At 38.2% G+C, this 12,609-nt stretch overlaps 1 protein-coding gene across 1 annotated transcript in view; it reads right to left on the bottom strand.

Annotated features, from left to right (window-relative positions):
* Positions 1–208: 208 nt before the first annotated feature.
* The window catches only part of RFX6 (regulatory factor X6), a 113,800-nt gene continuing 101,399 nt past the window's right edge, over positions 209–12,609 (bottom strand). The window contains exons 19-20 of the mRNA XM_040350292.1: positions 4,538–4,756; positions 209–2,297 (exon numbers count right to left, since the gene is read on the bottom strand). Of these exons, the coding sequence (XP_040206226.1) occupies positions 2,113–2,297; positions 4,538–4,756 (404 nt within the window). The 3' untranslated portion in view covers positions 209–2,112. The remainder of the gene's footprint in view (positions 2,298–4,537; positions 4,757–12,609) is intronic.

Here is a 12,609-nt window from a genome sequence, read left to right as displayed (position 1 = left end):
ATATTGTAGGAAATTGTGTATCTCTAAACTGGGATGCACATTGAAGAGTGCTGGAATGGGTGCAGAGGAAAGTAGTATTGGACCAGGTGGTCTGCACTCGGAGGGGGGGGGGGGGGTGACTTAAAGGACAAGAAAGGACAAGTTATACCAAAGGTCCTTTAAACAATATTTTATTTTAAATACGTTAGAATATTAAAAATATATATATTCCATTTTTACTAACAGGAGCCCATATGTAAGTGTGGCAATTCACTTGTATAAAACTCTTAAAGTTCCACATCCATGTTTTGAAATACATCATCAACTGTCAAAATTATATTTGTGAATAAATGTTGGAATATACTAAAAAGGATAACTTAAATTTTGTTGTGTTTTTTTTTTTTCATCTTCAGGTTTATTTTAGGGGCTGTTTATTCAGTCAGCAAACTATAATTATCTAATTTTTTGTATCACATTTTATACTGTTGGGCCAGGCAATAGGATAATATGTATATATGCTATGCTCATTACATATCTTGTTCTGTTAATCCTTATAATACCTTATTGGGTAATTTTTCATTTACAGTACCTGAGTATTAGCATTCAGACCTCCATGATCAGTAAAACCAGAAAATTCAAAAATCCAGGCAATTCTAATTCACTAATTGTACGCTTCTCTGCAGTTCAGAAAAATCTATATGTATATATACCAATGAATATTTTTTTTTAGGAATTTTCCCTATTGCTGATTTACAAAACCATTAATTCATCACTAGTTACAGTACAAGGTTGCATGCACAATAAATATACATGTACACTGCGGTTAGTAACAATTAGAAAACTTTTGTACTTATTGTACAAAAATGTAATTAGATGGCCTTGTGTCTTTTTTCAGCCAGACTAACTATGTAAAATCTTTTTATTGGAGTTCATCAAGGGACACAGAACTGTAGAATAGTCTATGACATATGGGTTATACTGTCAACTACAAGAGGTTTGGATACTGGCAAAATACTAAAAAAGATAAGCCAGTCACTGAGCAAGTAATACATAAGACCAAAAAATATAGAGAGGCAGAAAAAGATTTTACTGTAATTACAAATATTTTCTTTTATTTATCATCCTTTGATGAACACAGGAATGTAAAATAAAGCCCTGTACACACGGGCCAAATGTAGGGAAACATCGTCTGGTTCAGGAAAAACAGCTGACATTCGGCCAGTGTGTAGGCCACCCTGTCCAACAGAAGCCAGCCATTTGGCCGGCTTCTGTCAGACGAGCATGCTGGAAAGCCAGCAGCTGACCAACTCCTGATCAGCGCTCTCAGCCAATGGCCAAGTGTCAGAACACAACAGCTCAACAGGGGAGATCGCTATACCAACTTTACTTTTACGTTTTTTTTTGTTCCATTCAACCCACTGGGTTGCATAGAAAAATGCTGGTGGGGCCACAAGTACTAAATAGGAGATGATTTAGTCCAACAGATAAACGGTAAGCAAAGTGGTGTACTATAAATGTTTTAATATTATAAAGGTCCAACACTGAAATACCAATCCCTTGGCTATAGGGAAAGAATACACTAGGAGACATCAAAATATGTCTATAAATAAAGAAACAGATAAAAGTAGTAAGTTTAGATTAAGCATTTGGCTTTGGCTAAAAGGCAAAAGATTTAATATTATGAGGGGTGTGTCAGGAAATATCCCTGCAAAAGAGTAGAGAAATTAATTTTACCCAGAATGCAAACCCAAGAGAAGGACCACAATCAACCGAGGAGAAAGATGGATGTAGGTATGGCTAAGTGTATTGTTAGGGGTACCACATGTTTTCCTTTAGTTAACCTTATAAAGAAGGAGAGCAGGTTGAAGAAAAGGTGGGTTCAGAAGTGAGGTGGTGCTAAGGCTACCTGAGTTACAGTATTCCTCTAGGGAATTTTTTTTTTTACCTAAACATAGTAAAAGAGGCAGTATAACCCAAATGGCATGGTCTAGTGTCCCTCACTGAGCTGATTATCCCAATGTCTCATTTCCATCGTTCATAATAATAATAATACCAAAGCTGTCAGGAATGTGGATAAATAAGTATAATTTAGGTTTGTAAAGTATAGTTTTTACTTATTTTCTCAGAATTGACTTATGCATTTTCTGAAGATGTTCCCATGAAGACTGTATTGATTGGCGGTAAAGAGGACATTATCTCCCTAATGTCACTAGACTGGACATGGGTCTCCAGTGATTCTTGAGGGCCATATTGTTCTGTCATTCCATACATGCATTGGGAGGTGGGGGCGGATATCACACTTTGCATATTTGAACCTGCTAAAAAAAAAAGGAAAAACATTCATTATGTGAGGTTCACAGTTAAGATAAACTTGTAACCATGCTGTGGATATTCTTTAAATGAAGCACCTTCTGATGTCTGCAGCTACAGGCACTGTGGAGCAATTCATCCTCAAAGTTCACAGCAGAAGCACTAAAGTCTCGTAAGTCCTTCACTTAGCAGCTCCGATCAGCCTCTCCCCTTCCTCCAACCCAGTTGTGACACAGCAGCCTTTCAGCCTTCTAACTTTTCATTTCTGAGAGGTTTAAACAACTTCAGCACATCTGCTGTAAACATCAAGGTTCGATTAGTTCAGTGTCTGCAGCTATAGAGGTCACTAGTGTCTTTTTTGCTTTTTTTATTTTTTTTAAGAATATGCAAATGCTTGAATGCCCTTAGTCTGTCCATTGGCACATTTTTAAATAGTGATTAGGGTTAGAGTGTGGTCATTTATGAAGGGTCAAACCCAGAACTCAAAAATGTTCCTTCTTTGTTTTTAAAACTGTCCCTATACTCAGGCCCCAATGAATAAGGCCTCGTACACACGACCGAGTTTCTTTTTTTGCCGAGGAAACCGGTCGTGTGTACACTTTTCGACTAGGAAACCGTCAAGGATCTCGTGGGGCCAAAAAGAGAACATGTTCTCTATTTCCTTGACGGGAATGGGAAAATTTGGCTCGCCGAGATCCTCGGCGGCTTCACAAGGAACTCGACGAGCAAAACGATGTGTTTCGCCCGTCGAGTTCCTCAGACGTGTGTACGAGGCTTAAGGCTTTTTAAGCAGTTGTAACTTTGACAAAATGTTCAGCTTTCCAGCAGAATGGGTTAAAGCTAATGCTTAAAAATCCATTTTCTCTGTAAGAAATGTTCGTTTTGACTGTAAAACATTTTTCAGCATACAGACATGTCACGTGGAGTTGCTTCACCATGCTGATCTCTTCACAAACAATAAAAAACATTGGGTTTGTTTGTGAAATGCACATTTGTAAATAAGCTGAAGCTTTGTTTACATCAATCAACCAACTATGTATTAGCAGAATTCTTGCTTTTTTAAGTTTCCAGCCAGGTGATTGGGTATTTAAAGTAACAGAGCTTCACTTTGCTAGGGGAAAAGCCTAGACTCCTTTGGTAAATCACCCCCATAGTCTTTCCTCTCCAAAAAACATTGGTAAAACCTGAGTAAGACCTATGTAAATGTGATGTTCAACTGTGGGCACTAGACCAAACAAAGATGTCTGTAAATAAAAGAAGTGTAGAGAAGGGCAACTAAATTAATAAGGGGACATGAAGAACCTCAACTAACTAATATTAACCTAATCAACCTAGAATATTAAGGGCCCTATTCACACCAAATGCAGTGGGATGCATTTTTGACAGCACTCCAACTGCATAGACAGTCCAAAATCCATGTTATTCTATGGGCATAGTTCACACTATTGCAGTACACTGCAGTAAAAAAAAAAATACAGAAAACTGAAAATGCACAGAAGCGTGGGCAAATGCATGTAAATGCATACAAATGCACTACAAATCCCAGAGAGGAAAGAACACGGAAGTGACCTCAAAGAAACCGCATGCTTATGAAAAATGCATGCAAATGAACGTAAAAAAATGTGCATCAAATTCATGTCACTGTGCATGCAAAATCACGCAGTAAATGCACAGTTTCTGGTGTGAATGGGCCCTAAAAGAGGTTATATTCAATTAATGTAAATATTTTACACTTGAAAGTCACCATAAACGATGAGAGGGAACTTTTTGCACCTAAGGTTTGACCTCTGCATACAGTATAAATTCTTAACTTTTAAAAATGTTGGATATATTTCTAAAAACACAAAACATCAAGGTGTAATAATAATTATAGAAAATATGAAACTTTTTAGAATATTCATCCAGAGAGTTAACCAATAGTCTTATTTATTTTTTTGAAAAAGTAAGGTAAAAAACTCTAAAACATGGTTCTGTTTCTATATAGAAAAATACTTCCCCTATGGTAGCAGAGCCATGTTTCAGGGTTTTTTAACTTTCTGTGGCACTGTGAATCAAACATTGGTTTAAAGTTTTAAGAAAGCATGGTGTTTTTTATTTCTCTGAACTTAATGGACTCTATGGGTGTCTTTATTCAACTTACTGTATTTATTGGCGTATAACACTCACTTTTTTACCCTGAAAATAGATGTTAAACTGTGCCTGCGTGTTATACACAGGGCGCTGTGGATGATCTTGCCACTTTACTTACCCATTGAATTGCGACAGAGAATAGGAGGTGATGCTTCTGTATAATAAGATCCCAACTGCTTTCTTCCACTGTCTTCTAAAATATTGAGTGGATCATGAATATCATTAAAAGAATGCAATGGACGTATAGAACTAATGCTGCTAATCACAGATACATGTTGGTCAATCATTGATCCAAGTCGATGGGACTCTGAATAGCCTAAATGATTTCCATAGTATCCTGTAAAAAAAGAGGGGACCACAGTTATTTGTAGCAGATAAAAAAGATAAACATATCAGATAAAGCAGATGAACATATCAAGTCAACTTAGAAGTATATCTAACGCAAAACTATAATTTAAAATTTTAGATGGAGTATTGTTAAAATATCTGTTTTGTCTCTGTCCGTTTGCAGAGCGTTTCCTTTACTTCCTTTCTCAAGATGTAACAGGAATTGAAAGGAAATATCTCTAATGTAAGAAAAATTATCTATTAGACACTTGTCTCTGAAACAGTTGAAAGATTTTTACGCTAATTCCTGACCCACTGACAAAATATTGGATTTTTTCCTTGCTTTCAGTTTAGGCAACAATGGTCACCAGGACAAATAAGGCGGTAAATCTCCCCAATGGGGACACAGGAGACAACTTTTTCCCCAAACTGAAAATAAAATCATAATGACTTTAGATGCACTTTATGTCAAGTACAAATGTTGTGTAATCTTGGAAGAATTTCACCACTTATCAGGAGTTCTTTTTTAAATCTCTGAAGCCACTTGAATGGCAAAACCCAGGAGGGATTTTGACTTGAATACTTTGAATACTAGATATATTCAGTTATTTAAATGAATAATATATACAGTATATCATTAGCTATACATATTACATTTCAACATTTCCAGGTATTAAATTAAAACATACTTTACAGATAACTATTCTTTTAAAACATACTTACGTTGATTTGCTGAAGGCAAATAGAGTGTGTACTTTGCAAGTGAAGTTGTACTAATTTTCCCCAGAACTTAGTAAATGTGATGACGTTTTGCTGATTTTCATCGTCCAATCATGTGCAAGCAAAAATACAGTTTTTTTTTTATTTCCTTGCACCTGATTGAGTGTTTTTTTACAAAGTGAAGCTTCACCACATTTACTAAGATCTGGAAAATAATGAGTTAAACTGCACTTGCACAGTGTGCAGTCTATTTTAGTAAATAAACCACCATCTTTAATATGCTAAGGGATGCACATCAACTTTGCAAATATACAGTAACCTTTTTGTTGAAGCATCTCTATACATACGCATTGTGAGATGTAATCACAGGCCAGTGTAAACACTAGGGATGGGCCAAACAGACCCCTGTTCGGTTCAGACCCTATTGTTCGAGCACCGCAAAAGTTCGGACCTGAATAATGAACCCCATTAAAGTCAATGGGACCCAAACGTCAAATATCAAAAGTTTCCATTTTGAAGGCTTCACAGCGTCTCCCCGCAGGGATGTAGTCCCAAGGGAGGGGGCGAGCATGCTGACTAACCCCCAGCCAGAATGGCTCGGATGATGGGGCCAAGCTTACTGAGGAGAAACAGGAAGTGAGAAATTCAGACAAAGAAAAAAAACATTTAGAAGGGAAATCAAAGGAAAAGGTAAGTGAACCAACAATGCACTAGCTTAACCTGCCTGGCGGTATTCCCGAGTCTGACTCGGGGTTAGATTTTCCTGCTGCGAGCGGTAACCCCGAGTCAGACTCGGGCTTGCCTCGCTAGAACCACAGGCATGGTTTACTTACCTTGTCCCTGGATCCAGCGATGCCACCGCGCTGTGTGAGCGAGCGGGACCTCGCTCGATTCACACAGTGCCTCTGTGTGACGCCGATCTCCGTTCCCTGCAACGTTACGACGCACGGGGACGGAGAACGGCGCCAAATTCAAAAAAGTAAACAAACACTTTACATACAGTATACTGTAATCTTATAGATTACAGTACTGTATGTAAAAAAAACACACACCCCTTGTCCCTAGTGGTCTGTCCTGTGTCATGCATGTCATTTTATATAATAAAAACGTTTCTTTCTCCCTGCAAACTGTAGATTGTCCATAGCAACCAAAAGTGTCCCTTTATGTCAAAAATAGTTTTAGATCAGCTAAAAAACAGTGATAATAAATTATAATCACTTGCAGAATTGTGCGATAGCGATTTGTGGGGAAATTCGTCATAAAAAAAAAAAATAATGACAGCAACAATTCTGCAACTGAGCAAATTTCAGTGATTTTGATTTGATTACATTATTGAATAATTTTTATTATAATTATATTATTATTTGTTATAATTATTTATAATTATTTATTATATTATAATTTATAATTTTGTTTTTAAAAAAATGTCATACCCGGGATGCCTATTAGATTCTTGTTTGGTCAGATTTAAGTGAGTTATTCCTAAAAATTACAGGCCTACAGTATAAAACGCCAAATTTCCTTGCAAATAATGGTACCGCTTTCAGCATGTTTTTTCTGAAAGAATCATACCGCCAGGGAGGTCAAAGGAGCCTATTTAGAAAATAAAAAACAAACCTTTACAACCCCTTTAAATGCAAGTAATTGGGCATACAATGGTTATAGGGGTCTGGGTCCTGCCCTGGGGGACATATATCAATAAAAAAAACTTTGTGGAAAACGTAATTTTTAAATGAGCAGTGTTTTTTTTTTATTTTAAAGCGAAAGCCTAAACATTATAAATTCCTTCCAATATAGCGTCTGGGGGGTCCCCTTAGTCTAAATGTAAAGTGGCATATCTGTACCATGTCTATAATCAGCTGCAGCAATAATTGAATTTATAAAGCCAACAAAAAAAAACAGCAACAGCTAGGGAGCCAAGCCATTGTGTATGATGAGGCCACAATCTAGTGCACTGGGTGTTTAGAGATTTTTTGGATACATTCTGGTGTCACTTTGACTAAAATTGGTCTTTGGGTGTCGTGGCGCTTTTCCACCATAATCCTATTGAGATAATCTTGATGAAAGCAAGAATATGCATTGCTGTAAAAAATTGCAATGATATGCACCTGTCAGGCAGGTACTGAAAAATTGGTCTTTGACCACCACGTCCACCTTTGCCTGTGGATACATTTGTTGCTGGCCCCCTTACAGTGGCAAGAGAAACGTCTGCCTCTCCTTGTTGTCCTCCCAGACATTATTGGGAGGGAGGGGGCGGTGCTTATAAGCAAATGTAAAGGAGAAGTTGAAATCTGTACATAGACGCACTTTAATCAATGTAAAGAGGTGTTTGGTGCCCTTTAATTTGAGTACTCACACTACACAGACACACTCCACGGATACATTATAATATACTGAAATATAATGCGCCAAACGTACAGTGACGGACAGAACTATAAGGCGTTAAACTGGCAGTAACACGCGCAAAACGATATGGCATTTAACTGGCAGTAATGCACGCAAAACTATATGGCGTTAAACTGGCAGTAATGCATACAGAAATAAATGGTGTTAAACTGGAAGTAACGCAATGAAATAGACGGTGTTCAACCGTCACTACACTGACATCTAAATTGTCCCTACTCTAGCTATACACTAATGTCAAGATTACTGACACAGTTTCACTACACTACAGTGAAACTATCTGAGCTGTCACTACTCTACACTAATGTATGTATAAATGACACGGTCTTACTACACTACAGTGAAACTATCTGAGCTGTCCCTACTCTAGCTGCACACTATGCAAAGCTGAATGATGGTCCTCCTCACTACACTCACACTATCCCTAGACTGACACTAAACTAATATTCTACACTGACAATTGAAGCGAAATAACACACTTTATTACACTAACTAGCTAAAAGCACTGAACAGAGCCATGTTCTATCTCTCTCCATGTCAAAATCACACTTATAATGGCTGCGATTGCAAGAATATTTTTATACTGTGGGGCGGGAATGAGCCATGATTGGATAAAGTCATGATGACAGTGTCCAACATCATGACAGTGCTCTGTTCCCTGATTGGCTGAAATGTTCACTGCTTCAGCCAATCAGGGCTTGCAATGCTCTGTAAAGCACCGCAATGCATTGTGGTCAGTTCGGGGGCGAACAAACGGTCGAACATCCCGAAAGTTTGGCTGTTTCCCAACCGTCCAAACAGCGAAAGTTCGGCCCACACTTATGCTCGGGCCGAACCATTCGCCCATCCCTAGTAAACACTTCTCTGTTAACATTTAGCTCTGCAGCTGTTCTATAACTGTAGACAAAAGCTAGTACTAGTCAGCCACATCGAAATGGGCTTGTTCAGTTCCTATTGACTAGAGGAAAAGAGGAATGTATTAGGGGAATTTATCAAAACTGCAGCATCCAATATCTGGAGCAATTGTGCATGGCAATCAATCTGCTTCAATCCTCAAATTGTTCAGATAGTCTTTAAAAAGGAAAGATAGAAACTAATTGGTTGCGAATGCACAGCTGTTTCAGATAATGTCTGCCCCAATGTTGATACATTCTCCCTATTGTTACATTCGCCAGGTTTGATTATGTAAAATAATTTACGTTTTCTGCTTAAAGCTCATCTCCAGGCAAAACAGTTTTTCTTAGCAGGGATGTTAATAACTTTTTGCTTTTTTATCCCTGCGTAGAAATTTTTTTCCTACATTGTTGTGATATCCTCTCCCAAAGTTACCCTACTGACCTATTCTCATATTTCCTGTTCAGGAGAGCTGATACCTGTGTCTACCCAATGTGCAGCAGGGTGACTGGTCCCCACATTGCCCCTAAAAGCTCTAATCGGTTGGCATCATCACTCTCACACTGGCTAGGGGCCCAGGACACTAATAGGGTTGTGTAAGGCTTCGGCTGTATGGTTGTGCTTGCTAATGTAATCAAACTGCTCAGAAGCCTCTCGCTGCCTGCTATGCTAGCTTTGCATATCCCTATTCTTCTCAGGACATATGGCAGGAGCTTAGGACACTGAGAGGTATACATTTTAGGCTGATAGCCTCTTCTTCTCGCTGTCCTAGCTCAGGATTTTGACAGGGTGGTGTAAATCTTTTGGATTTCTGGTAACTATAGTCTCTCTGTTAGTCTGCTGCTAATTGTCCCAGGAGCTCAGAACACTGATAGCAATGTGTATGCTGGAAAGGCACGTCCTAGACTTTCTCCCTATGCAGTCTTGTTTTATAAAGTGAATAAAGCTACATGAAGGATAGCAAACATCTAAGCCCTATTGCAGAGATATGCGATTAGCCGATCTCCAGCTGTTGCAAAACTACAAGTACTATCGTGCCTCTGCCTCTGGGTGTCATGCTTGTGGCTGTCAGGTCTTGCTATGCCTCATGGGACTTGTTGTTCTGCAACAACTGGAGGTCCGCTAATTGCATATCCCTGCCCTATTGTTTTGCAGCTGTGTTCAGTGTTCCAGTGTTGGCCCCTGAATAGGATCTGCAAAGCATAGGGGCTTTGCTGTTTGCTCTGGGACCATAGACAGAACAATTAAATAGATCAACTATATACTATATTATTATAATAATCATGAACCAAAAAGCAATTTTGGATCTAAATGGCCGTGGTCATTATGCTTTTTTTCATACAACAGAGACCGATGAAAAGGGGACAGTATGTACAGCATCTGCAATGACAAGGGAGTTCTCTGTTCACCTGCCAACACTCACAGTAATGCCCCCTACCACTCATCCCAGTTCTCTGTTGATGTATGAAGATTTAGAAGCCCTATAATGACGTTGCAGAGGCAAAAGGGAAGCATATCGCCCTATTAAAAAGAAGAAAGAAAAACAGGGTCAAGCTCAGGGGGTGGTAGGTATACGTTTGAATTGCCTGGAGTTCAGCTTTAACAAAGTAAATGTTCTTGGTCATGTGAAAGAAATATTAAAAGATAGAATTTTTGCTTGCACACGACTGGCATATTGAAGTGAACACAACTTCAACTCATTTACAAAGCTAAGTAAGCATTCTCTTTTGCAATTGTAAATTGTTTAGTCTTTTAGTTGCAAGAGCCGGAAATTAAGAGTTTTTTTTTTGCAATTCACTATGCAATTGCTGGAGACCACAAACTATTAGAAGCAGACAGACCCTGTATAAGTTGAGCTGCAGTGCAGTAAAAATGTCTTCAAGTCAGTGTTTCTTAACCTTTTTTTCCAGTCAAGACGCCCTTTAAAATTATGGACAGTCTCAAGGCACCCCATTCTAAAATGTAAAAAACTATACTAATAGCTTTACATAATGCAACAACATCCACACATAGGACACCCAACATTAGAGGTGATTTTATTCTCTAAAGCAAATACACTTTTGCACAGTGGTACTGACTATTATTCCAATGTTTCACTTCTCCCTCAATTTCTCTCCATCAGTCAGCTAATGTCACCCCAGTGCTGAGGGAGAGGAGCACAGGAGGGTCAAACAAGGAGGCAACAGACATCCTCCTTATTAACTGATGACATCATTGGTTGTTAGGATGCCAGTGTCTAAAGAAAGTCGTAATGGTGCATAATGAAAACCTGTGGCTTTGTACAACGAAAAGGCAGGCTTGATCAACCCGCTGGCTTGTATACAATTTTTAATCAACTGTTAGGCATTTTGATAGGGTGCCCCTGAAGTAACCTCAAGGCACCCCAGGGTGCTTGGGCACCCTGGTTGAAAAATGCTGCTCCAAGCCATTGATGAGAACATGTAAAATAACAAGTTTTCCTCTAAATGTCAATTCATTATTTTTAAGCTACAGATACACCTTTTGGTTTATGTCAGGGTTAACCACTCCACTCAGGTTAACCCTGACATAAACCAAAGGCACATATGTAGCTTGTTTCTGGTGAGTGACCATTTCAGAAGGTGGTGGTGTCATGACGAGTTGGTGCAGAAATAGCTTTGTTCAGTCAAGGATGTGGATTCGAGCACATGGGAAGTAGTTGATCAGCTTTGAAGAGCAACTTGTGGACTATATAACCTTATATATTTAAAAAAAAATTGCTATCTCATTTTCCAATTTGTTATTATGCTTGAAACATATGGTCACTTATATCACTTGTTTTAATAAAAAAGTTTTATTATTATTGTTCACTTATACTATGCACGTGATGGCATTTATTAATACTGAACATTCACTGTTGAAGGAGTAGTGGTAATATACGTAATTATAGGGATTGTGCAGTTATCACTTTTTTCTTGTGACATATATTACCCAATAATATTTGTGGGAAAAACGTAACTGCAGCAAACTCATTGTTTAAAATATTTAAAACATATTGACGCAAAAAAAAATGTTTGTTTTTTTTGCGCCGATGACACACACAACACATATTTTCCTTTTCTGTGCCTAAGCTAGTCAAACTGATTTCACCTCTGAATAATAGGCATCATAAATTTCCAGATCCCACCATTAGCAGCAAACCTTCTGCTGGGCGCTATGTCTCACATTAAAACCCCAACATCTGTATAACAGGTTCAATAGCAATGCCTTCCCAAAGAGACAGTACCCAAGCAAACAGCAGGTCCACGTTCTGCCCCATAAAGTGGCATATACTAACTTTTAAATCAATTAAATCATGATGTTAAAATGCTGTATTTTTGTATATGTACTATGTTTATATCTTTTCTAGTTTATGTATACTGCATTATATATTATACAGACCCTCCTGAAGAAGCGGTGTTAACCGCAAAACCGGTTGAGGTTTTTGCCTTCCTCCACTACAACAGACACGTGATGGTTCTTCGTTATCAACAATGACATTTTCTATTGTGGGGTTTGGCTCAAATGTTTTTAAACTTGTATAGTTTTTATGTTTAATAAATATTTTTTATTCTACTTTTTTTGTTGTGTTATCAGTGCCTAGAAAAATCCACATCAACATCCCTATTCCTGGTGACCATTTATGGGTTAGACGGCACTAGCAGCCCTCACCCTATGCTCATCTGGTTAAATCCTTTAAAGATTAAATCATATTGCATTTGCATGCCAAAATTAGGGTGATGACAACAAGGGGGTGCATTGACTCTGAGCAGGACATTTGAGTAGATTGATCTGCTGCCCTTGACCAGTGGAAAATTTCATTTTCCCAGACTAACCATTCACAATCAT

Source organism: Rana temporaria, chromosome 4, assembly GCF_905171775.1.
Source record: "Rana temporaria chromosome 4, aRanTem1.1, whole genome shotgun sequence".
NCBI lineage: Eukaryota > Metazoa > Chordata > Amphibia > Anura > Ranidae > Rana > Rana temporaria.
Note: the sequence above shows the minus strand (reverse complement) of the source record. Positions and strands in the feature narration are given on the sequence as shown.